Source organism: Pleurodeles waltl, chromosome 3_1 (genome assembly GCF_031143425.1).
Source record: "Pleurodeles waltl isolate 20211129_DDA chromosome 3_1, aPleWal1.hap1.20221129, whole genome shotgun sequence".
Lineage (NCBI taxonomy): Eukaryota > Metazoa > Chordata > Amphibia > Caudata > Salamandridae > Pleurodeles > Pleurodeles waltl.
The window spans coordinates 528,129,220-528,156,782 of NC_090440.1; the positions used below are offsets into that span (position 1 = coordinate 528,129,220).

General features: G+C 47.4%; 1 protein-coding gene across 1 annotated transcript in view; it reads right to left on the reverse strand.

The window, feature by feature from the left end:
* The window catches only part of SPG21 (SPG21 abhydrolase domain containing, maspardin), a 278,589-nt gene that overhangs the window by 209,482 nt on the left and 41,544 nt on the right, over positions 1-27,563 (reverse strand). The window contains exon 2 of the mRNA XM_069222818.1: positions 19,468-19,561. Coding sequence (XP_069078919.1) covers positions 19,468-19,530 — 63 coding nt within the window. The 5' untranslated portion in view covers positions 19,531-19,561. The remainder of the gene's footprint in view (positions 1-19,467; positions 19,562-27,563) is intronic.

Here is a 27,563-nt window from a genome sequence, read left to right on the forward strand (position 1 = left end):
TTCCACTCGAGACGAAAAGCGTTGCCGAGCGAGTGCTGCCTTGGAAACTCCAACGCGCAAAAGAGCTGACATTGCGTGCTCTCTGCAGAGGCGAACAGATATAACCAAGGCTCTCCCCACTGCTGAAAGATAACTTGCACCATCTCTGGATGGAGGCGCCATTTGTGATCGACTATGCATCGATGGCTGAGTTTGTCTGCTCTGGCGTTCAGAGAGCCCGCCAGATGCTGAACCACCAGGGTAATGTCCGGATGTGCCAGCCACACCAAGAGGCACAGAGACTCTTGACAAAGGTTCCAGGACCCCACTCCGCCAGGTTTGTCCATAAACACCTGCACCACTTTCCCTTTGAGAGAGGGAAGGAATGCTTTCAATGCAAGCCTGATCGCTCGGCGCTCCAGAAGATTGATGTGGAGTCCAGACTCTGCCAGAAACCAAACTAGTATGAGCTCCGCCTCTGCCGTGGGGCCGCCCCATCCCAGAAGTGACACCTCTGTCACTACTCTAAGATCTGGTTGGGGAAGGGAGCGGGATCTGCCATTGATACAATCCAGATTCGAAAGCCACCAATGCAGTTCTTTTGCAGTCTCCTCCTAGATCTGGACAATGTCAGAGAGATTCCCCTGATGCTGCGCCCACTGGAACTTCATCTGGCATCTGTCACCAGCAGGATGCAGGAGGTCATGAGGCCCAGCAGCCTCAGTCATTCTCACCGAAACACAGGATAGAGGCTGAAAATATCGGAAAATATCGGAATCATAGCCTCAATATCCTGGATTCACTTTTCAGGAGGATAGTCCCAAATAAAAGGGAGCATCTGAGAGGGAGTCAGGTGTGAATTCGGCATGTTTATAGTGAAACAGAAGGTTCGCCGTAGTCTGAAGGTGAGAGATGACTCTCTGGGGCGTATCCGCCTTCAACAGCCAGTCGTCGAGGTAGGGGAAGACTGAAATCCCTAACCTGCGCAGATGAGCTGCGACTACCGCCATCACTTTCGTGAACACTCGAGAGGCACTGGTAAGTACGAAGGGGAGCACGGTAAATTTAAAGTGCTTGTGACCTACCACGAATCAAAAGTAGCGTCTTTGCGCAGGCAAGACAGGTATATGGAAGTAAGCGTCCTGCAAATCAACCGATACCTTCCAGTATCCTGGGTTTATGGCAGACAGGACCTCAGCCAGAGTGAGCATTCTGAACTCCTACTTCTTGAGAAAGAAGACTGAGGGCTCAAAGGTTTAGGATAACACCTACCTGGTTGACCTAGGCACTCTTGGATGCCCCACAGCGTGCTTCATGTGAACCGCCGGAGCCCTATTATGACAGAGCTGACATGATATTGCTCATTGCAAATGATGAGTGACAGGAAGAAGAGAGTGACCCTCTGTAGGAGGCTGGCCTGGCTTGTAGTGGGTACCAAGGGGTACTTACACTCTGTACCAGGTCCAGTTATCCCTTTTTAGTGTAGAAGAGGTGTTTCTAGCAGCTTAGGCTGATAGAAGGTAGCTATAGCAGAGCAGCGTAGGCTGTACTAGGAGACATGCAAAGCTCCTACTATACCACTGGTGTCATATGCACAATATCAAAAGAAAACACAATACACAGATATACTAAAAATAAAGGTACTTTATTTTTATGACAATATGCCAAAGGTATCTCAGTGAGTACCCTCAGTATGAGGATGCCAAATATACACAAGATATATGTACACAATACTAAAAATATGCAGTAATAGCAAAAGGAAGTAATGCAAGCAGTGTAAAGTTACAATAGATTGCAATAGGAGCACATAGGTACAGGGGCAACACAAACCATACACTCCAAAAGTGGAATGCGAACCATGAATGAACCCCAAACCTATGTGAGCTTGTAGAGGGTCGCTGGGACTGTAAGAAAACAGTGAGGGTTAGAAAAATAGCCCACCCCGAGACCCTGAAAAGTAGGTGTAAAGTGCACCAATAAGCCCCAGAGAGCACAGAAGTCGTGATAAGGGGTTTCTGCAAGGAAGACCAACACCAGCAAAGCAACAATAGTGGATTTCCGGACCGGAGTACCTGTGAAACAAGGGGACCAAGTCCAAGAGTCGCGACAATGTCAAGAGTGGGCAGATGCCCAGGAAATGCCAGCTGAGGGTGCAAAGAAGCTGCCACCGGATGGAAGAAGCTTTGGTTTCTGCAAGAACGAAGAGGACTAGGAACTTCCCCTTTGGAGGATGGATGTCCCACGTCATGAAGAAGCTTGCAGAGGTGTTCCCACACAGAAAGACCGCAAACAAGCCTTGCTAGCTGCAAGGGACGCGGTTAGGGTTTTTGGATGCTGCTGTGGCCCAGGAGGGACCAGGATGTCGCCACTTGGATGAGGAGACAGAGGGGGCGCCCAGCAAGTCAGGGAGCCCTCACAGAAGCAGGCAGCACCCGCAGAAGTACCGGAAAAGGCACTTGGAAGAGGAGTGAACAGGAGTCCACCCGAAGTCACAAAAGGGAGTCCCACGACGCCGGAGGACAACTCAGAAGGTTGTGCACTGCAGGTTAGAGTGTCGGGGACCCAAGGTTGGCTGTGCACGAAGGAAATCCTGGAAGAGTGCACAGGAGCCGGAGCAGCTGCAAATCACACGGTACCCAGCAATACAGTCTAGCGTGGGGAGGCAAGGACTTACCTCCACCAAACTTGGACTGAAGAGTCACTGGACTGTGGGAGTCACTTGGACAGAGTTGCTGAGTTCCAGGGACCACGCTCGTCGTGCTGAGAGGGGACCCAGAGGACCGGTGATGCAGTCTTTTGTTGCCTGCGGTTGCAGGGGGAAGATTCCGTCGACCCACGGGAGATTTCTTCAGAGCTCCTGGTACAAGAAGGAGGCAGGCTACCCCCAGAGCATGCACCACCAGGAAACAGGCGAGAAAGCCAGCAGGATGAAGCGATACAAGGTTGCAGTAGTCGTCTTTGCTACTTTGTTGCGGTTTTGCAGGCATCCTGAGCAGTCAGCGGTCGATCCTTTGGCAAAAGGTGAAGAGAGAGATGCAGAGGAACTCTGATGAGCACTTGCATTCGTTATCTGCAGAATTCCCCAAAGCAGAGACCCTAAATAGCCAGAAAAGGAGGTTTGGCTACCTAGGAAGGAGGATAGGCTAGTAACACAGGTAAGAGCCTATCAGAAGGGGTCTCTGACATCACCTGCTGGCCCTGGCCACTCAGAGCAGTCCAGTGTGCCAGCACACCTCTGAATCAAAGATGGCAGAGGTCTGGGGCTCGCTGGAGGAGCTCTGGGCACCTCCCAGGGGAGGTGCAGGTCAGGGGAGTGGTCACTCCCCTTTCCTTTGTCCAGTTTCGCGCCAGAGCAGGGCTGGGGGATCCCTGAACTGGTGTAGACTGGCTTATGCAGAGATGGGCACCATCTGTGCCCATCAAAGCATTTCCAGAGGCTGGGGGAGGCTACTCCTCCCCAGCCCTGACACCTTTTTCCAAAGGGAGAGGGTGTAACACCCTCTCTCTGAGGAAGTCCTTTGTTCTGCCTTCCTGGGCCAAGCATGGCTGGACCCCAGGAGGGCAGAAACCTGTCTGAGGGGTTGGCAGCAGCAGCAGCTGCAGTGAAACCCCAGGAAAGGCAGTTTGGCAGTACCCGGGTCTGTGCTAGAGACTCGGGGGATCACGGAATTGTCTCCCCAATGCCAGAATGGCATTGGGGTGACAATTCCATGATCTTAGACATGTTACATGGCCATGTTCAGAGTTACCATTGTGACGCTATACATAGGTAGCGACCTATGTATAGTGCACGCGTGAAATGGTGTCCCCACACTCACAAAGTCCGGGGAATTTGCCCTGAACGATGTGGGGGCACCTTGGCTAGTGCCAGGGTGCCCACACACTAAGGGCCAGATGTACTAAAGGATTTTACCCATTCTGTGTCAATGGGAAAATCCTTTCGTACATCTGGCCCTAAGTAACTTAGCACCCAACCTTCACCAGGTGAAGGTTAGACATATAGGTGACTTATAAGTTACTTAAGTGCAGTGGTAAATGGCTGTGAAATAACGTGGACGTTATTTCACTCAGGCTGCAGTGGCAGGCCTGTGTAAGAATTGTCAGAGCTCCCTATGGGTGACAAAAGAAATGCTGCAGCCCATAGGGATCTCCTGGAACCCCAATACCCTGGGTACCTCAGTAGCATATACTAGGGAATTATAAGGGTGTTCCAGTATGCCAATGTGAATTGGTGAAATTGGTCACTAGCCAGTTAGTGACAATTTAGAAAGCAGAGAGAGCATAACCACTGAGGTTCTGGTTAGCAGAGCCTCAGTGAGACAGTTAGTCATCACACAGGGAACACATACAGGGCACACTTATGAGCACTGGGGCCCTGGCTGGCAGGGTCCCAGTGACACATACACTAAAACAACATATATACAGTGAAATATGGGGGTAACATGCCAGGCAAGATGGTACTTTCCTACACAACCCCCCCCACAAACGAAGGAATATAGACTAGCCATGACCTGATGAGTCTTCATTGTCTAAGTGGAAATATCTGGAGAGTCCATCTGCATTGGAGTGGGTACTCCCAGGTCTATGTTCCACTGTATAGTCCATTCCCTGTAGAGATATGGGCCACCTCAACAATTTAGGGTTTTCACCTTTAATTTGTTTTAGCCAAAGTAGAGGTTTGTGGTCTGTCTGAACAATGAAGTGAGTGCCAAACAGGTATGGCCTCAACTTCTTCAGTGCCCAGACCACAGCAAAGGCCTCCCTCTCTATGGCAGACCAACGCTTTTCTCTAGGGGTCAACCTCCTGCTGATAAAAGCAACAGGTTGATCCTGGCCCTCAGAATTGAGTTGTGATAAGACTGCCCCTACCCCTAATTGAGATGCATCAGTTTGAACAATGAATTTCTTGGAGTAACATGGGCTTTTTAGAACAGGTGCAGTGCACATGGCCTGTTTCAGCTCCTCAAAAGCTTTCTGACAGCTAGCTGTCCACAATACCTTTTTAGGCATCTTCTTGGAAGTGAGATCATTAAGTGGGGCTGCAATGGAGCCATAGTTTTTAATGAATCTCCTGTAATACCCAGTGAGGCCTAAGAAGGCTCTCACCTGGGTCTGAGTTGTAGGGGGAACCCAATCCATGATTTTCTGGATTTTCCCCTGAAGTAGTGCAATCTGTTCTCCACCTACCAGGTGTCCCAGATAAACCACTTTCCCCTGCCCTATCTGGCACTTTGAAGCCTTGATAGTGAGGCCTGCCTTCTGCAGGGCCTCCAAAACTTTCCACAGGTGGACCAGGTGATCATCCCAGGTGGAGCTAAAGACAGCTATATCGTCCAGATATGCTGCACTAAAAGCCTCCAACTCTTGCAGGACTGTATTTACCAACCTCTGAAAAGTGGCAGGTGCATTTTTCAAACCAAAGGGCATTACTGTGAATTGGTAGTGCCCTCCAATAGTCGAAAATGCATTTTTTGCCATAGCATCCTCTGATAACTTGATCTGCCAATACCCTGCAGTCAAATCAAAGGTGCTTAGATACTTGGCAGATGCCAGTGTATCTATGAGCTCATCTGCCCTGGGTATAGGGTGAGCATCAGTTTTTGTTACCTGGTTGAGACCTCTGTAATCTACACAAAACCTCATCTCTCTTTTCCCATCTTTTGAGTGAGGCTTTGGTACAAGCACCACAGGAGAGGCCCATGGGCTTTCAGAATGTTCAACCACTCCTAGTACAAGCATTTTCTGAACTTCTTGTTTTATGCAGTCCCTGTAGGCTGCCTATAGATCTTACTTTTGACAGGCATGCTGTCTCCAGTTTCTATAGTGTGCTCACACCAACATGTGGTGCCTAGCACAGTAGAAAAGAGTTCAGAAAACTGACCTAGGAGATTTATGCAGTTGTCTTTTTGCTCAGCAGTAAGACAGTCTGCCAAAACTACACCTTTGACTAGAGCATCCTGTTCTGTGGAAGAGAAGAGATCAGGGAGAGGGTCACTCTCTTCTTCCTGTCCCTCATCTGTTGCCATGAGCAGGGTGAGATCATCCCTGTCATAGTAGGGTTTTAGGCGGTTGACATGGAGCACCCTAAGGGGACTCCTGGCAGTGCCCAGGTCAACCAAGTAGGTGACCTCGCCCTTCTTTTCAACAATGAGATGGGGTCCACTCCATTTGTCTTGGAGTGCTCTTGGGGCCACAGGCTCCAATACCCACACCTTCTGTCCTGGTTGGTAATGAATCAGAACAGCCTTCTGGTCATGCCATTGCTTTTGGAGCTCTTGGCTGGCCTGGAGGTTTTTACTGGCCTTTTTCATGTACTCAGCCATTCTGGATCTTAGGCCGAGTACATAGTCCACTATGTCTTGTTTGGGAGCTTTTAAAGGTTGTTCCCAACCCTCCTTTACAAGTGTTAGAGGACCTCTTACAGGGTGTCCAAATAGGAGTTCAAAGGGGCTGAAGCCCACTCCTTTCTGGGGTACCTCCCTGTAAGCAAAAAGGAGGCAAGGTAACAGGACATCCCATCTCCTCCTGAGTTTTTCAGGGAGTCCCATTATCATACCTTTGAGAGTTTTATTAAACCTCTCTACCAGTCCATTTGTTTGTGGATGATAAGGTGTGGTGAATTTGTATGTTACACGACATTCCTTCCACATGGCCTTCAAGTATGCAGACATAAAGTTGCTACCCCTGTCTGATACAACCTCTTTTGGGAAGCCCACCCTGGAAAAGATTCCCAGGAGAGCTTTTGCCACTGCAGGAGCTGTAGTGGTCCTTAGAGGAATAGCTTCAGGATATCTTGTGGCATGGTCCACTACCACCAAGATAAACCTATTGCCTGAAGCAGTAGGAGGGTCAAGGGGGCCAACTATGTCAACCCCTACCCTTTCAAAGGTAACCCCAACCACAGGTAGTGGAATAAGGGGAGCCTTTGGAGTGCCACCAGTCTTGCCACTGGCTTGGCAGGTCACGCAAGATTTACAAAAGTCTTTTGTGTCCTCTGACATCCTAGGCCAGTGAAACAGGGGGACAAGCCTTTCCCATGTTTTAATCTGACCCAAATGTCCAGCCAAAGGAATGTCATGTGCCAGAGTTAGGAGGAACTCTCTGTACTGCAGGGGAATTACCAATCTCCTGGCTGCTCCAGGTTTTGGGTCCCTTGCCTCTGTGTACAAGAGGTTGTCCTCCCAGTAAACTCTATGTGAGTCACTGACATCCCCATGTTGCTTTTTGACAGCTTGCTGTCTTAGACCCTCTAATGTGGGACAGGTTTGCTGTGCCACACTCAGCTCTTCTTTAGCAGGCCCCCCTCCACCCAAAAGCTCAGCAGTGTCTGCTGCCAGCTCCTCTGATGAAGGTTCTGCACAGGGGGGAAATTTTTCTTCCTCAGAAGTAGAATCATCTGGAGAGGGAGGGATAGTGGGTAGGGATTTACCCTTACTAACCCTAGCTTTAGGCAGCACTTGGTCCATTGTTCCAGGATCCAAGTCACCCTGTCCTTTTTGCTTTTTGGCCTGAGCCCTTGTCAAAGCAAAAATATGCCCAGGAATGCCCAGCATTGCTGCATGAGCCTCTAACTCCACTTCTGCCCAAGCTGATGTCTCTAAATCGTTCCCTAGTAGACAGTCTACAGGTAAATCTGAGGCAACCACAACTTTCTTTGGACCAGTAACCCCCCCCACCCCCAGTTGAGATTCACAACAGCCATGGGGTGGCTAAGAGTGTTGTTATGAGCGTCTGTCACTTGGTACTGGTGACCAAGTAGGTGTTGTTCAGGGTGTACCAGTTTCTCTATTACCATGGTAACACTGGCACCTGTGTCCCTGTAGGCCTGAACCTCAACACCATTGATTAGGGGAAGTTGCTTGTACTTATCCATATTAAGGGGACAAGCAACCAAGGTGGCCAAATCAATGGCAGCTTCAGAGACTAGCACAGCCTCTGTGGTCTCCCTAACAAGACCAACCCCTACTAAATTACCAAAAGTGAGCCCAGCTACTCCCTTGGATTGGCTATTAGTAGGTTTGCTCCCACCACCACTGCTATTACTAGGGGCACTAGAGGTTGCAGTAGGGGTTGTGGTAGTGGGAGGTTTGGTGCTTTTCTTTGGACAGCTGGCACCAGTTGTCCAATGGCCTTTTACTTAACATAAATAGCACCATGGTTTTTTTACTTGATTAGAAGAGGATTTGGACCCACCACCTCCACCAGAGTGTTTTTGTGGGCCTGATATAGACTCATTTTTAGATTTGTCCCCACCCTTGTCTGAAGACTTACCATCCTTCTTCTTGCCATCCTTGTCACGCCCTGTATGAACTTTTCTGTTCACTCTTGTTCTGACTCATTTGTCTGCCTTCTTTCCCAATTCTTGGGGAGAGGTCAGATCTGAGTCCACTAGATATTGGTGTAACAAATCAGACACACAGTTATTCAGAATATACTCTCTCAGGATTAGATTGTACAGGCTTTCATAGTCAGAAACTTTACTGCCATGTAACCACCCCTCCAAGGCCTTCACTGAATAGTCAACAAAGTCTACCCAGTCTTGTGAGGACTCTTTTCTGGTTTCTCTGAACTTAATCCTGTATTGTTCAGTGGTTAAGCCAAATCCATCCAAGAGTGCATTCTTCAAAACTGTAAAATTATTGGCATCACTTTCCTTCACAGTAAGGAGCCTATCCCTACCCTTTCCACTGAAAGATAGCATTGGATAGCAGCCCACTGCCTTTGAGGGACCCCCCTGTACCATACAGGCCCTCTCAAGTGCAGCAAACCACTTGTTAATGTCATCCCCCTCCTTGTAAGGGGAAACTATCTTGTGCAGATTCCTGGAATCATGCTCTCTAACAGGATTGCTATCAGGAATACTGCTGCTGCCACCATGGGGTCCTAACTCCAACCTCTGTCTCTCCTTTTTTAAGTCTAGGGATTCCCTGTCTAGAGCCAGCTGTTGCTGTTTAAGCTTCAGCCTGGTCTCTTCCACTCTCAACGTACTGAGTTCCCTTTCTAACATTTTGTCATCAGGGTGGGTGGGTTGGGAATGTTTTGGCACAGAAGAAATATTGGAATGAGCAGAGGGAGACCTGTCCCTAACAGTTGGCACTCTAACAACCTGGCCTCCAGGAACAAAAACATCCCTACTGTGATGGGAGCTTCTATTACTACCAGCATTGCTAGGTGGTCTGCTAAGGGGCAGATTAGGAAGAGAACCCTGTAACACTCCCTCAAGGGGCTCCCCTGAGTCAGAGTGTGAGCTATCTAGCAACTTTTCAGATGAGGTGCCACCCAGGGCCTTATCATTCTCAATAATCATATTAGACAGAAATTCTCTAGTAGGGTTCTTTCCCACCACTAAACCTATATCAATGCAGAGACTCCTTAGGCTCTTAAAGTTAAGGTGGTCATAAGTTGTATTGACCAAATTAAGAGGAGTTCCTACACCAGACATGATAGAAGAAGGTTTAGAGACAGATAAGAGAGAAAAAGTTTCAGGACTTTTTAAAGAACAGAAAAAAAAAAAAAAAAAAAAACGTTTTCAACTTTTTGAAACTTTTAGAAAGTTTTAGGAGTACTTTTCAACACTTAGCAGATAGTGTAAGAGAAGAAAAGCAAAACTTTTTGGTTAGGTGTACATACACTGAACTTGTTTTGTATATTTTTCTCTTATGAAAAGTAGAAAATGACAAAGTGGTAAGTAGTTACAAGTACTTATCCCACCGCTGCACAACCAATGTAGGAGGCTGGCCTGGCTTGTAGTGGGTACCAAGGGGTACTTACACTCTGTACTAGGTCCAGTTATCCCTTATTAGTGTAGAAGAGGTGTTTCTAGCAGCTTAGGCTGATAGAAGGTAGCTATAGCAGAGCAGCTTAGGCTGAACTAGGAGACATGCAAAGCTCCTACTATACCACTGGTGTCATATGCACAATATAAGAAAACACAATACACAGATATACTAAAAATAAAGGTACTTTATTTTTATGAAAATATGCCAAAAGTATCTCAGTGAGTACCCTCAGTATGAGGATGCCAAATATACACAAGATATATGTACACAATACCAAAAATATGCAGTAATAGCAAAAGGAAGTAATGCAAGCAGTGTAAAGTTACAATAGATTGCAATAGGAGCACATAGGTACAGGGGCAACACAAACCATATACTCCAAAAGTGGAATGCGAACCACGAATGGACCCCAAACCTATGTGAGCTTGTAGAGGGTCGCTGGGACTGTAAGAAAACAGTGAGGGTTAGAAAAATAGCCCACCCCAAGACCCTGAAAAATAGGTGTAAAGTGCACCTATAACCCCCAGAGAGCACAGAAGTCGTGATAGGGGGTTTCTGCAAGGAAGACCAACACCAGCAAAGCAACAATAGTGGATTACCAGACCTGAGTACCTGTGAAACAAGGGGACCAATTACAAGAGTTGCGACAATGTCGAGAGTGGGCAGATGCCCAGGAAATGCCAGCTGAGGGTGCAAAGAAGCTGCCACCGGATGGAAGAAGCTTTGGTTTCTGCAAGAACGAAGAGGACTAGGAACTTCCCCTTTGGAGGATGGATGTCCCACGTCGTGAAGAAGCTTGCAGAGGTGTTCCCACACAGAAAGACCGCAAACAAGCCTTGCTAGCTGCAAGGGTCGCGGTTAGGGTTTTTGGATGCTGCTGTGGCCCAGGAGGGACCAGGATGTGCCCACTTTGATGAGGAGACAGAGGGGGCACCCAGCAAGTCAGGGAGCCCTCACAGAAGCAGGCAGCACCTGCAGAAGTACCGGAACAGGCACTTGGAAGAGGAGTGAACCGGAGTCCACCCGAAGTCACAAAAGGGAGTCCCACGACGCCAGAGGACAACTCAGAAGGTTGTGCACTGCAGGTTAGAGTGTCGGGGACCCAGGGTTGGCTGTGCACAAAGGAAATCCTGGAAAAGTGCACAGGAGCCGGAGCAGCTGCAAATCACGAGGTACCCAGCAATGCAGTCTAGCGTGGGGAGGCAAGGACTTACCTCCACCAAACTTGGACTGAAGAGTCACTGGACTGTGGGAGTCACTTGGACAGAGTTGCGGAGTTCCAGGGACCACGCTCGTCGTGCTGAGAGGGGACCCAGAGGACCGGTAATGAAGTCTTTTGTTGCCTGCGGTTGCAGGGGGAAGATTCCGTCGACCCACAGGAGATTTCTTCAGAGCTCCTGGTGCAAGAAGGAGGCAGGCTACCCCCAGAGCATGCACCACCAGGAAACAGGCGAGAAAGCCAGCAGGATGAAGTGATACAAGGTTGCAGTAGTCGTCTTTGCTACTTTGTTGCGGTTTTGCAGGCGTCCTGAGCAGTCAGCGGTCGATCCTTTGGCAGAAGGTGAAGAGAGAGATGCAGAGGAACTCTGATGAGCACTTGCATTCGTTATCTGCAGAATTCCCCAAAGCAGAGACCCTAAATAGCCAGAAAAGGAGGTTTGGCTACCTAGGAAGGAGGATAGGCTAGTAACACAGGTAAGAGCCTATCAGAAGGAGGCTCTGACGTCACCTGCTGGCCCTGGCCACTCAGAGCAGTCCAGTGTGCCAGCACACCTCTGAATCCAAGATGGCAGAGGTCTGGGGCACGCTGAAGGAGCTCTGGGCACCTCCCCTGGGAGGTGCAGGTCAGGGGAGTGGTCACTCCCCTTTCCTTTGTCCAGTTTCGCACCAGAGCAGGGCTGGGGGATCCCTGAACCGGTGTAGACTGGCTTATGCAGAGATGGGCACCATTTGTGCCAATCAAAGCATTTCCAGAGGCTGGGGGAGGCTACTCCTCCCCAACCCTGACACCTTTTTCCAAAGGGAGAGGGTGTAACACCCTCTCTCTGAGGAAGTCCTTTGTTCTGCCTTCCTGGGCCAAGCCTGGCTGGACCCCAGGAGGGCAGAAACCTTTCTGAGGGATTGGCAGCAGCAGCAGCTGCAGTGAAACCCCGGGAAAGGCAGTTTGGCAGTACCCGGGTCTGTGGGGATCATAGAATTGTCTCCCCAATGCCAGAATGGCATTGGGGTGATAATTCCATGATCTTAGACATGTTACATGGCCATGTTCGGAGTTACCATTGTGACGCTATACATAGGTAGTGACCTATGTATAGTGCACGCTTGAAATGGTGTCCCCGCACTCACAAAGTCCGAGGAATTTGCCCTGAACGATGTGGGGGCACCTTGGCTAGTGCCAGAATGCCCACACACTAAGTAACTTAGCATCCAACCTTCACCAGGTGAAGGTTAGACATATAGGTGACTTATAAGTTACCTAAGTGCAGTGGTAAATGGCTGTGAAATAACGTGGACGTTATTTCACTCAGGCTGCAGTGGCAGGCCTGTGTAAGAATTGTCAGAGCTCCCTATGGGTGACAAAAGAAATGCTGCAGCCCATAGGGATCTCCTGGAACCCCAGTACCCTGGGTACCTCAGTAGCATATACTAGGGAATTATAAGGGTGTTCCAGTATGCCAATGTGAATTGGTGAAATTGGTCACTAGCCTGTTAGTGACAATTTAGAAAGCAGAGAGAGCATAACCACTGAGGTTCTGGTTAGCAGAGCCTCAGTGAGACAGTTAGTCATCACACAGGGAACACATACAGGGCACACTTATGAGCACTGGGGCCCTGGCTGGCAGGGTCCCAGGGACACATACACTAAAACAACATATATACAGTGAAATATGGGGGTAACATGCCAGGCAAGATGGTACTTTCCTACACCCTCTCCCTGACCTCTTCTCCCACAATACAGTGGATGGCTCCGTAGATGGGGGTTGTACTTGCAGACTGCCTCTCTGAGTCACAAAAGGATGATTTTAGAAATCTCCTAGGACAGTTCTCTGAATTGTTCTCTCTGACCCCTGGTCAAACTACATGGTGTGAACACAGAATTGACACAGGTGACAGCCTGCCTGTCAAAAGTAAAATTTACAGGCAGCCTCATTATGTCAGAGAGTGCATCAAAGCTGAGGTGCAAAAGATGCTAGACCTGGGAGTTATTGAGCCTTCAGACAGCCCTTGGGTTAGTCCTGTAGTTCTTGTCCCAAAACCCTACTCTCAGAATGGTAAAAGAGAGATGAGGTTCTCTGTTGACTATAGAGATGTCAATACTGTAACCAAAACAGATGCTCATCCTATCTCTTTGGCAGATGAGTTAACAGATACACTGGCTTCTGCCAAGTATCTAAGAATATTTGACATGACTGCTGGCTACTGGCAGATCAAGTAGACGATGCCAAACCAAAAATAGCATTCTCCACTCCTAGTGGGCACTATTGCTTTACAGTGATGACCTCTGGATTCAAGAATGCCCCTGTAACATTCCAAAAACTGGTGGATAAAGTTATACAAGGGCTTGAAAGTTTCAGTGCAGCTTATCTTGATGATATATCCGTTTTTAGCTCCACCTGGGAGGATCACCTGGTCCACCTTGGGAATATACTTGAGGCTCTGCAAAGGGCAGGTCTCACTATCAAGGCATCAAAGTGCCAGATAGGACAGGGAAAGGGGGTTTATCCGGGCCACCTTAAGTGGAGGCCTGATCCAACCACTCCAGGTAAAAATCCAAACCATCTTGGATTAGACTGCCACTACGACTCAAACGCAAATCAAAGCCTTCCTAGGCCTGACAGGGTACTAAAAGAGGTTCGTTAACAACTGTGGCTCCATTGTAGCCCCCTTAAATTACCTCACATCCAAAAGGATGCCCAAGAATGTTTTATAGACAGCAAGCTGCCAAAACGCTTTTGAGAACCTCAAACAGGCCATGTGCTCTGCTCCTATCCTAAGAAGCCCTGATCACTCCAAGCAATTTATTGTGCAGACAGATGTGTCTGAGGTAGAGAAAGGAGCAGTACTGTCTCAACTGAATGAAGAGGGTCAGGATCAACCTGTAGCTTTCATAAGCAGAAGGTTGATACCCGGAGAAAAGTGTTGGTCAGCCATAGAGAGGGAGGCATTTACTGTGGTTTGGGCTTTAAAGAAGCTCAGACCATACTTATTTGGCACTCACTTCCTTTTTCAAACAGTCCACAAGCCCCTCCTATGGCTAAAGCAAACGAAAGGTGAAAATCCCAAACATTTGAGGTGGTCCATTTCCCTACAGGGAACGGACTTTACAGTGGAACATAGACCTGAGAGTACCCACTCAAATGCAAATGGACTCTCCACATATTTCCACTTAGACAAAGAAGACTGAAGTAAGCAACATTATCCTTATTGTCCTTCGTTGGGGGGGGTGGGGGTGAGGCTTTGTAGGAAAGTACCCTCTTTTTGGCATGGTTACCTCCACTTTTTGCCTGTTGTCAGTATGCGTTGACTGTTTTCACCGGGATCCTGCTAACCAGGACCCCAGTGACTGTGCTCTCTCCCTCTAAATTTGGTTGCCTAGGACTGTGCACACCCCACAATTGGCATACTGGTGCCCGTATACAGGTCCCTAGGTCCCTGCTTCGGTACCCAGGGCACTGGGGGACCAGTGGTTCCCCATGGGCTGCAGCATGTATTGTGCCACCATTGGGAGCCCATGCAAAATGTGCCTGAAGGCCTGCTATTGCAGTTTGCATGAAAAGGTGTGCATTCTTTCACCACAGGTCACTGCACCAGGTCACTGTAAGTATCCCCTATGGAAGGCCCTCCTATCCCAGAGGGCAGGGTGCAGGTACCGGTGTGAGGGCACCCCTGCCTGAGCAGAGGCACCCCCAAAGAACTCCAGATCCATTACCCTGGACTTCGTAATAGCAGGGAAGCCAATTTACCCATGTACTGGACATAGGTCACTTATCTGTGTCCAGCTACATAATGGTAACTCCGAACCTGGGCATGTCTGGTATCAAACATGTCAGAATCATACCCCAATACTGTTGCCAGTACTGGTTGTGTGATTACATGCACTCTGGGGGCTCCTTAAAGGACCCCCAGCATTGCTGGACTCCTCTGTATCGTTTAAGTTTTCTTCTGGCCACTGGGACTGCAACTGCCCCCCACAGGAACCGACAATCTGCAACTTTAGTGACAACCCCGCTCTGCAACATTGTTTCACCCGCTCCTTCTAGCAACTGCAACATTTCCCCGGCTGTGCATCCTCTGAGGGCAATGAGTCTTCAATCTGCACAAGTACGAAGGAATCTCCCTTGAAGTGAAGGAGCCACTACCCTGCATCTGCAACAATGACTGGCTGAGTGGATCTGCTCTCCTCCGGAACTGTGTGGATCTTGCATCACAGGTGATGGTCTGGAGAGGTCCCCTTGGTCTTCTCTGCCAACTGTCCAGTTTGGGAGATGGTAAGCCCTTGCCTCTCCTTGCACGACAGTATCCCTGAGCACTGTGACTCTTGCAGCTACCAAGGATTGTTTACTCATCCTCCAAGAGATCTTCAGGCTCAGTGTAGCCCTGGCCCCCAGCACTTCTTCCTGAAAAGCACAGTCTCCTTCCCGCTGCTCTAGCGATGTGGGACTCCTCTTCATGTCTGCTGAGTGGGCCTCATTGCGACTGCTGTGCCTGCTGCCAGTGGGTTGCCTGTGGGGGCTGCCTCCTCTTCTTGTTACTCTCCCGGCTGCTGAGGGTCACCACAGACTCCCCTCCTTGGGTCGAGTCCCTTGGGCCTTGCTGGTCTTCTTCAGCCTTGCAACTCCTCTTCTTCTTTTGCATTTGCCAAGGCTTGTTGGTGGTTCACCAGCACCACTGACCAACTGCTACCCGACAGAAGACGTGGGACACCATCTGCATCACTTCAGGAACTCCTCTCCATCGCCTGTGCTGCACAGCTGGTCTTCTTTGTCCCCCGTCGACCTGGTCCTGAATCCACAGAATGGTGGGTGGAGGCTCCTACCGTAGCTGGACACTTCACCCCTTCCTTTGCCAGCCCTCTTCTGCCAGAATCCACCTTTGGGTTCTGCCAGTCTTGTTTGGGTCTTGCACAATCCTTTTCCAAAGTCCTTGTGTTAGTTATGAGGAAAACCCGGTACTTACCTCTGCTCTCCTGGTTGCTGGGGGCCACTCTGGTACTCACCTCTTGGGGTTCCTAGTTTCTCCAGCTCCCCTCTATTCCACATCCTTGGGTGGGTGACTGTATCTCACATTCCACTTACTTAGTATATGGTTTGGCTTTCCCCCTAGGGCCTACACTTTTTCTATTGCTTTTGCCAAAGCCTATTGCTTTCTATGCTCCTTACTGATTGCCAATGTGAATATAATAGTGTGTTTACTTAACTCCAGTTGAGGGACTGCATCTGCAGTATTCTAGTCTGTGTGTTACCTTAATAAAGTACCTTTATTTTTGTAACACTGTGTGGTTTGTTCATGTGTGAGTGCTGTGTGACTATAGTGGTATTGCTTAAGCTTTGCATGCCTTCGAGATAAGTCTTGACTGCTCATCCACGGTTACGTCTAGAGAGCCCTGGCTTCCTATACACTGCCCACAGTTCACTAATAGATAATTGGGGATACCTGGACCTGGTATAAGGCAATAACACCATAGATGCTCACCACACAAGCTTCCTACAGATGCCAAAGGTCATGTCCACATAAGGGATTGTTGGACATCCCACGAAAAAACCAGATGTCCTTAACCAGATGTAGGGCCTCAAGGCCACTGTCGACGCAGCTTAATGTAATCAAAGTGGAAAACCGAAAGCATTTTCCATGGAGGATACTGCAGTAAATGAAGAAAATAGGGAGCTTCATAACAAATAAGTCTCCCTAGATGGCCCCAGAGAAAAAAAGAGCCCAAATGTAGCATAAATCTCACTCAAACGTAGCCCCAATGACAAATGTGTGCAAAACAATTATTTTTGTGGTTTTATTTGCAGTTTTGTACACCGCAGACTTGACCCAAAGGTACTGGAATGCTTTACAAAAGCATCAGTTACATTACACAAGAATCAAATCAAATCAAATCAAATCATTAACATTTATAAAGCGCGCTACTCACCCGTGCGGGTCTCAAGGCGCTAGGGGGGAAAGGGGGGGTTATCGCTGCTCGAACAGCCAAGTCTTTAGGAGTCTCCGGAAAGCGGAGTGGTCCTGGGTGGTCCTGAGGCTGGTGGGGAGGGAGTTCCAGGTCTTGGCCGCCAGGAAGGAGAAAGATCTCCCACCCGCCGTGGAGCGGTGGGTGCGAGGGACGGCAGCAAGTGCGAGGCCAGCGGAGCGGAGGGGGCGGGTGGGGACGTAGAAGCTGAGGCGTCTGTTGAGGTATTCCGGTCCCTTGTTGTGGAGGGCTTTGTGTGCGTGGGTGAGAAGACGGAAGGTGATCCTTTTGCTGACTGGGAGCCAATGCAGGTGTCTCAGGTGTGCGGAGATGTGGCTGTTGCGGGGTACGTCGAGGATGAGGCGGGCCGAGGCGTTTTGGATGCGTTGCAGGCGGTTCTGGAGTTTGGCTGTGGTCCCGGCGTAGAGGGTGTTGCCGTAGTCCAGGCGGCTCGTGACGAGGGCGTGGGTCACGGTTTTTCTGGTGTCGGCGGGGATCCAGCGGAAGATCTTACGGAGCATGCGGAGAGTGAGGAAGCAGGCGGAGGACACGGCGTTGACTTGCTTGGTCATGGTGAGAAGAGGGTCCAAGATGAAGCCGAGGTTGCGAGCGTGGTCTGCGGGGGTCGGTGCGGTGCCGAGGGCCGTGGGCCACCAGGAGTCGTCCCAGGCGGACGGGGTGTTGCCGAGGATGAGGACTTCCGTTTTTTCAGAGTTCAGCTTTAGGCGGCTGAGCCTCATCCAATCTGCGACGTCCTTCATACCCTCTTGTAGGTTGGTCTTGGCGCTGGCGGGGTCCTTGGTGAGGGAGAGTACAAGTTGGGTGTCGTCGGCGTAGGAGGTGATGATGATGTCGTGCTTGCGTACGATGTCGGCGAGGGGGCTCATGTAGACATTGAAGAGTGTCGGGCTGAGCGATGAGCCTTGAGGTACGCCGCAGATGATCTTGGTGGGTTCTGAGCGAAACGGAGGGAGGTAAACTCTTTGGGAGCGGTTAGCGAGGAAGGAGGCGATCCAGTCCAGGGCCTGGCCTTGGATCCCGGTGGAGCGTAGGCGGGTGAACACATTCATTTTAGTTTTAAGCATGGGGAGATTAAGTGATCTTTCCAGAATCACAGGATGTCGAACTGATGCAGAAACTCGAAATTGGTTCCCCCATGGCAATGTTTGCAGTTCTTGTTGTAACGCCACATCCTCTCCCTTAAGTGTAACATATAATCAAGTGATCGAATGATTTAAAAAAAAAAAAAAAAAAAAAAAAAAGATAGCGACAAAGCACTTTTAAATTATTTGCTATTTGAGAACTCAGAAAATATGTCCACATTTTAATTTTTTAGAGCACTAACCATAATTTCTATGGGAGTAAGAACATCTCATTTTATAATTTCTAAAGGAAATGCTTTATGTATTACAGTTGTGATTATATCAAGATGATGTCAGGTGTGCCACACTTATGTAACAAATACAGAATGTTAGCAATCTAGTTGTTCATTAGAATACTGTGGGGAGGCAGCGGTCAAGACCACGTACTCAGATAAATGAGGGCAGGGAGAGGGGTGCCAAGGCAACAAGCTGACCACCCGGGGCAGGCGGGAGCGGTAGTGGCATCACAATGGACCATGGAGGGCAGGAGAAAGTTTGGTTGGGGGGGGGGAGGGCATCAAACCAACCATGCAGGACAGGCCAGAGAGTCTGTGGCAATATAACAGACCACTGAGGGCAGAAGGAAGAAGCAGCGGCAGTACAAACATACATGTTACAACGACACATCAGTCCTATGGTTGGGCAGGGGCGGTACAAGGATTATTTAGCTAATTACCTGCGATGTGTGCTTAATTTCCCTGAATGAGAACCAACTGGTAGGTTGCCCTGGGTTGGCGGTAGTAGAAAAGTATAATGCTTTTAAGTGGAAGAGACCGCAGAATCCAGGAAGGTGCGAACAGAGCCCTTCTACCTCAACAAGAGGTCGTTTGTAGACAAATGATGAGGCTGTGGAGGCCTCTTTTCTTGTGAAACTAAGCCCGTGTGTAACAGAAATGCTGCTTTTTACAGTCGTGATCTGCGGTCCTCCTCTCCGAAAACCTGAACGGCTGATCGTTAAGGGACAGCGAAAGAGTAAGGATGCAGCTCAGATGAGTTGGCAGCCCTCTGCTACTACTAAATGTTGTAAGAAACTATGGAGTAGAAATCTAGATTCGGAGCTTAACCACCTTCCTTCTCAAGGAAATAGCGTGTTTTATGTAATTTCCGACTCGCGTGACAAGGCGGAACACGTATTTGAAAGGTTACTTCAGCAATAAAAGAGAAAACATGTATTTCCCACTCATCTACGTCAAAACACGCAAACAAGTCACTTCGGGACGCCCCTGCAGCACACACAGTTCAGGCGGAAAATTAGCAATACAGATCTGAGCACAGAAAGTGGACAAACCCGGCAGTGCTCCATTAAAGTTTAATCAAGTTGCTTAAACAAGAACAGCAAGTACCTCGGGGATTGCGACAACGTTACGGCTGAAACGCGTGGAGAAACTCCTACCTTTTTAAGTGGAACAGTGCTTCTGAACCAGTTGTAATCCGGAGAAACTTTTATCTCTCCCATGATGTCCGGCGCGAAAGGAACCCAGAGGAGCCTGTAAGCAAACACGTGAAGCATCAGATCACGCAGTGCAAGCCGTCCAATAAAAACCCGCCTGTGCTGCAGCCTTGTGATACCAACGCACGAGCCTTGCATCAAAACAAACCTGACCGCAGGGGTTTCCTCTCTCCGCTTCTGCTGCCACGGAAGTATTACAGATTTTAACTTTTTTTAAACGAATTATAGAGAAACAAGAAAATGCTATTCAGCGAACTAAACAGTTTATACGGTTGCAGTGTGCTTCCCTGCTCGCAATTATCCTCCCGCATTTAAACCACAAACATACTGGACACATTCAAGCCCTTAGGCCCCACAACGGAGGACTGATGCCCATATTTAGTACATCTGCCTGCCTTCAGTACTCACCGTATACGCTGTCGTCAGGATAGGCAGCAGAGGCTACATGTGTCAATGATCCATATCGGCCAATCAGATTGAATATGTTTTGTGTAATCGTATTTCAAGCTAACGATGGCAAAACCTAGAAGTGTATGTCATCCACAATCTGCATTTACATTTGATACCAGTCTCTTAATTTCTAAATCTATCTGATCAGCAGTATTTAAATCAAGCATTACGCAAGATAACTAGAACAGACACGGGTTGCAGAAATAAAAACACATACAGCTTCTTCGTACGATATCGCTCAAAAAGAAAAATGGCTTGGAATTAAAAGGAGATGTACTTCACATTAAGAAATTGCAACAGCAATTTTAAAAAAATGCCAGTTTAAATAAAAATGCACCATGTATAAATTGGCAGGCACGTTGGAATGAATCTAGTATAAAGAGGGTACTGAATTCTGGAGGTGGTGCAAAGGATAACAAAGGATAATAGTCATTCGTGAAATGGGGATAGAAGTAAAAACCTGTGAACCACTGTAAATAATTTTGAGTTGTGAACACACTACTGGCGGAGATAAAAGCCTATGAGGATTATAGTTGGCAGAAGTTGGTGGAATCACCAACTAAATGTATTTTTTCTGAGTGTGATGGTTCTCTCAATTTCATTTATAATAGTATACCACAAGGTGGAATTTCAAGCGTTATTTAGATTGTTATGACGTTGAGCTGCAAGATACTGAATTCAAGAAACAGTAAAATTCTTAGCTCAACATAGAAAGTGAAGAGATCAAATATATATTAAGTCGATATGTGACAACATCCTGCTTGGATTGCGGACTAGGATGATAAATTAAAAAAAAAAAAAAAAAAAAAAATGTCCCCACTCACAACTGGGATACAGGAAGAGGTTGTTCTACTTGCCAAACAGCCAGATCCGTTTTCAGCAATTACAGAAGTAGAAGGTTCCAGAGGACTGTTGATGGTAAAACAAAGCATCGTTTATAAACATGAGTGTGGATGCGCTTAGGCTAGAATGTGTGTTGGATCCAAACAAGTCCCATGTTAAAAGGACTTTGTTTAAGTCATCACCACTATTCTTTAATGTCTAAATCCTTAACCTGTAACCACATATACTTGAGTTCAATACCCCTAACTGTACACCCTTAAAAACTCTACACCCCAAACCATACACCTCTCTTATATGCACACATTCCTTAAGAGCTACGTCACTTAGCCGCCATGGTGGTTAACCCCCTACACCCTTAACACCAATCCACATACCCATATAGCAATTATATTTTCAGACTGTCCTTAATTCGATATATTTTGTGAACACTCTGAAAAGCTTTGTTTTCAAGGTACTTGTTTGTAGAACCAATAAGAGATAAGTGTTATTTTAGAAATGTTACTCACGAAGTTCTGATGGAATACCACTACAAAAGCTCCCAACCATAGACAAGCATGTCCTACTAAATGTTAAACAACATATCTTTGGCACAGTCCACTCAGAAGACAATGGGGGGGGGGGGGTACTTATGCCCAACAAATACTTAATTCTGCACCTTTCAGTGCACAGATGAATAAGGTTAATAGAACCAGGATTACTCACTACATAGTTTGAAAGATCATTTACTGTCAGTCCACACTCCTGCCATTTTATCTGGTTATCCTTACCAAACACACAATTCCGTATATCCATTTCCCATGGGTCTGCTCACTTAACCCATGTACACTCCTTTCTGGAGTTTAATGCACCTGAAAAGGCATACTGAAGCACACCAAACTTATGTAAGAGCTGGTAGCTTAACCAAAAAAACCAAAAAACAAACACTGATTACAGTTTTGTTTCTCTACTCTTAATTTGAAAGAGTCCAGTCAACTGGTCACTGTATTTTACCAATCAGAAAACCTTTAATGGCCTGATACACAGTCTACATATACAGTAGTAAAATACAATATCTACTCCCATGGGAACGCATACTACCCTGAAAGTTGCATATAAACCGGAAGACAGCCCAACCGACTGCCAGTGGCTAAGGCTTTTGTAAGCCTTCACCCCAACATTTTTTGTTGTTTTACTACAATGCCCTAAGTGTGAAGGGTATGACAAGACAGCTAGGAAGCTCCAGAGATGCAACGAGCATCACGTTTACTTCAATGGTCCCCCTTCTGCAATTTATGGCATTAAAGAATAGAACCATAAAGACACGTCCTCAATGGACACACGGACACACAGGGACAACAAGGTACCTAGAGTTGAATGCAGCCAAACATCTGAAGTCAGCAAATGGTCACCAAGAAAAAGGCAGATCAATGCAAAATATGGCATCTATCTTCTACATTCATGAATGAGAGAAGATAAAAGCCAAGCCTTCACCTTCACTCTGCAAATTTCATGATGTTTTTTCAACATTTGGTAAATTTAGTAGAGTAATTCACTTGAAGATTCTCACATCTCCATTACAAATACGTCCCACTATATCTTTTTTCTCATTCTATTTGAGCTCAATAAGCACCTTCCTCGTCTCCTGTTCAAACACAGACCAACCTTCTTAACCTACCTTCCATTCAACTACAACCCAAATCTTTCTCTCCCACCACTGCTGCACAGCCCGCATCTCTCTCCTGCTTGAAGATAACGTTTTAAGTCAGCATCCTCACTTCATATGAAAGGCTACTGAAAACGAATTTAAAAAACGAAAACGTTTTGCACTCACAGCATGCACACAACTCTGGTCAACCTAAGTCACGAAAACCTCTCATACTTGTGCTCCACTTGCTCCCTATAAGACAACGTTTTATAATTGCCTGTAATACTTAAATTCCAGGAATTAAAAGACAATAGTGCAATTGAGCATACAGAGAAAACTACTGTACTTGTGGGGTACTCTTATGGTGTCCGGAGTCGAAGGACAACTCCAAGGCTTGTGACAACTGAGCTCAGAGAAACCCAAAGGCCATATAGGACTATGAGACCAAGCATTATGTCACCAAATATAACACAATTCCTTTACATGACAAGTTAAATTCTAAAGGAAAGTCCCATTCCCTAGGTCATTCTCTGGCCGAAGTCTTCGGGTAAGTTCAAGAAAAAGCATAAGAAGTTGAAGCAGGAATTGGCCGATTCTTGCCACTCTCAGAATCCAGAGGGTGTCCACTTGCCTCTTGGTCTCACTCCTGACCTCCATCGGAACCAAATCAAAGTCTGGTTTTGGCACTTCCTGAATTTTCGGATCGGTTTGCAACATCACAGCAAGAAGAAGCCTTCACAGAGGCCATGCTGCAAACTTACTGCACTTTTAAAGCTCTCTCTGGCATACATTCTGGTTAAAATTATCCCTAGGAACCTCCAAATCAGACTTCAGCCAGCAGGTCACCGCTGAATGCACTCTATGCCATTGAACCCGTATTGGGTTCACCACGGACTCCAATGCAGACTTTGGTCTCATCATCATCCCCTGCACCAGTTCCTGTCACATTGATGCCGAAGGAGGATGTACAGTCCATTGTGCTATCTGACTTCAAGCAGAATCCACCATGACTTTGTCTGAGATCATGCCCAGCCCCTACATGCACACAGACAGTAGGCAATCCTTCACATTCCAATACTTTGGCCATATCACATGGGAGGGCCCAAACTTTTTGGCACAGGATCGGACAATGGCAATTATGATGAAGGGGACATCTATGTTCCCCAATATGGTGAAGAATACTGGCCCAAGGAACTTCGAGATGCCAGTGGCTTGGATACATCTCCAGATATGGGCTTGTATCTCCCACAGGGCCTGCCACAGAGGAAAGCAGCTCCTTAGCAATTGTTATACTAGGGGCAGCAGAAGTTCTAGACTTACAGCTTCCGTACTACGGAGGTAAAGACTTCTAGCAGATCAGGCTCCTACAGAGCCCTGTTTACCACTTAATGAAATCCTTATGGATACCCTTTTGGGTATGTGCTAAAAAACATGCTCAGATCGTATGTTAAACAGGCAGGTTGCTTGTCACCATAGTCCCTCACCCGATGACTCAGTCTTCTTTACTCAACATCTAACGGCAGAGAGAGTGGAAGTACAGGCACCCACAGGCAGTGTAAACTCCAATGCTTTTTCTTCCACTCCACCCAATCTTTATTCTAAAACAGCAGAGACATTTGGAAATCTGATTTTCTCCTCCACAAGCCTGGCCCTGTGGTCAGTGAACGCCAGCTGCCTTCTAGGCTACTACTCTCATGCCCTTTGGGAAACAGTAACACATGTTTTACCAGCTGCCCCAGACAAAATTTGGGTGTCCCTTACACAGGCTATTCAAGACGGTTGCAATGCTGCATAATTTGTCATACACTCTGGCTTGGACACAACCAAATTTTTAGGTTGAGTGATGGGTGCTAATACTGCTCTTACATGCTATATCCAGATGAGGTCTACAGCTTTCTCTGGGGACACCCAAGAGTCCTTAATGGATATGCCACTTGACGGCTCTTGCCTTTTGGGGAGAAAAAGCTAACTCAACCCTTGAACAGTTCAGGAAGAGCACAGCCAAAGTCATTCCTTGTGTCTTTCTGTCCTCTGCAAGACAATTCCACTAGCAATTTTGCTTTCTCCATAGCTACAGTTGGGATTTTCCACTTCACCAGCACTAGCCTTCTACACTAAACCATCAGGCTTTTTAGCCCTCCCATTTCTTTATGTCCAGCCACACCTTCTGCCACCATCAGGGTGGCTGATGAAGGGCCACTTGTCTATCTTGCAGTAGGAAATGAGGGTCCTTTTGGCCAAAGGAGTCATAGACAGTCTTCCGGTCTCAGAAGGAGGAACTGGGTGTTACCCCCACTACCTTCTTTTCCCGAAGCACAGAGGTCATCATCCCATTTTTAATCTTCACCCTCTCAATGCTGTGAAAAGACAAATTGAAGGTGCTCACACAGGCTTAGGTCGTCTGGCCTAGACCCCAGAGAATGGATAGTGGCACTGGATCGCAAGGACACATTTCCATATTCTCGTCTTAAAGGCCCACAGGCACTACCTGGGGTTCACAGCCTGCTAGGAGCTTTTTCAGTTTGAAGTACTCTCTCTAGGCCTCACCAGTGCCCTTCAGGTGTTCCCAAAAGTGATGGCAGTTGTCATAGCACAAGAGACACCAGGACTTAATCCCCCAGTTAGAGGTACAAGTCTTAGCCCTATTTAGACAACCTACTAATCCGGTCTGGCCATTCCTCTTGGGAGAGGAAGCCTCACACACTATTCGTGTCATGCTTCATCCTCTGCAACCTCTCCACACCCTGGTAGGACCATGCCACCAGGGTGGACTCGACCTCCTGGTTGGTAAAAAGGAAGGAGGGAGTTCTTATATAAAGTTTGACTGGACAAATGATGCTATTCAGAAAAAATAAAAAATACCTTAGGGTACCCAGACCGGTCATGTTCAATATTGGGACCCCAAGTATATCTAAAAATCTTGCTGGGATGGTGAGTGAGTAATGACTCAAAACATCTCCCTAGAATATGTTTCGGCCCCTATGGTTAGCCTAACTGGTCTTGGGCATTCGTAAGGGCCAAGAATCTCTAACAGACTGGCCAATTTGCCAACAGCAAAATAACTCAGTGGAACCTAGCACCCAGATGAGTCCTACCTGGATTTACATAACTTGTACCCTATTAGCTAGGAGTTATCTGCTCTCTGGTTTGGGAGGGGATGATGTCCTCTGTTGTCACACATTCATTAAGAGGGCATCTTGCAGATTCACCTAAGCTGACCGCACCGTCTCCCAGACACTTTTGTGTTTAAGCATTTGATTTAGGGAGGATGTAAAGTGATGTTCTACCTCTCCATCTCCAGGCTGTGTGATTCTAGTTGTTCTAGCACACCTTGAAGGTCAGGATTATCAGCCTTTCTATAACCTGACGACCACCTGTTGAAGGCCGTCATCAATCACATCCACACAACGGCAAACTTTCCACCATTGTTAGGTTCACTATCAATGTGCCAAAGTCACATGTGCCTCCATCACAGAAGCTCTCATTCATCAGAGGTATTTTGGAAACAGTATGCTTTTTGTGCCTTTACCCAGAACAGAGGGTCCAAGTCATTGAGGCTTGGATCCAGATGTTTCAGTCTCCGTCCTGGATCTCATTGCTGATGACTCGGAGGCTTCTAGAATTGTGGACCTCCTGCTTGCCAACTATATGGGGTTTAAAAGTTACTCTAAGCATTGTTTTGAGGATGGTCTCACATATTAAGTATAACAGAGACCCAAACGTCAACATCCCTCCGCTATTTGCTTCTTCAATAACAAGACTGCCATCATATGAGTGATCTCACCAGTGGACCTATCACAGGCCTTTTACATTATTGCAAGAGTGGATCAACCCTGATATGACCCATATCACTGAATGTTTTGAACTATTGCAGGTCACTCTGGTGTTGTGTGCTAGAAACTTTACAACCTATACTTTGTACTTGTGATTTTGTTTGTTGTTCTTCATTGATTGCATCAGGAAAGTGTTCAGGCTTTGTTCACCTTTTTTTGTACTCTGTATTCAGCATATGCCCCTGTGAATGGATTTACTACATTTTGAATTCATCTACAAATAGTATAGTTAATTATCCATTTGTTAGCGCCTTACTTTTGTTGTTTTGAACAAATATACCAGGTGGTACACGCTGCCTTTACAGTGGGACCTCAAATCCCTAATGGTACAGCATCGTGGGAATATATGGAAATTGTATCAAGATTTCAAATGAGTCTGCAAAAGACCAGAAATAGTGGACTGAGACTGGGTCAGACCCCTCCACCTACCCCACTCAAAGCAGATGACCATCACCATTCCTGCGTTCACCTGGGAGAGATGGAGATCAGGGGTCTCTGGTCTTCAGCAAGACTTGACTACACATCAATTTATTGGAGTTGAGGGTGATTCCATTGGCGTTGAAGGGTACTACTACCCACCATCAGAGAAAGGCTGGTGCAGCTGCACAAGGACAACACCATCCCTCACGTGGTAGCACAACAATCACTATGAGGTGGGGTCTGGGGCCCAATGTTGGTAGAATCAGCACTGCTGGAAGTGGCTGGACTGTCAAGAGATATCACTGGCAGCAAACCCCCTGGCATGATCTCTAAACACCAAGGAGGACCAACTTAGCCATGGAAGCTAAACTGATAAGTTTTGGTGGCTGCACAGAGGTGGCTCAGGTGTCTTCCAGCAATGGGGAAAACTCAGGCTCAAACTTCTTGCCATCGCAAAGAACAGGCTATGTCACCACTTTTGCACTTTGGAGCTTGTAAAGCAGCCCTCTCTCTGAAAGACACCAATTGTCTACAGTGGAGCTTGGAATTCATGTCTGCCTTGCCACAACTGTCTCGCCTATCCAGAGTTTGAAGAAAAAAAACAATGAAACGACCAGGATCAAGTCATCCAAGTGGCACCAGACTAGGCCAGGACACTGACACACGGAACCTCTAGTCATCAGCATCTGTCCCTTGATCAAACTCCTGCTCGAGAGCATCTTGTAGCAGCAGTAGCAGGGCACTGCATCCAGGCCTACACAATATGCATCTCCATGCTTGGATATTGAGCAAAGACAAAATTACCCATTACGCGGGACACTGTCTGAAGTTTTCTTGTTCGTTATGCCCCTGGTCTAGCAAGGACTTGC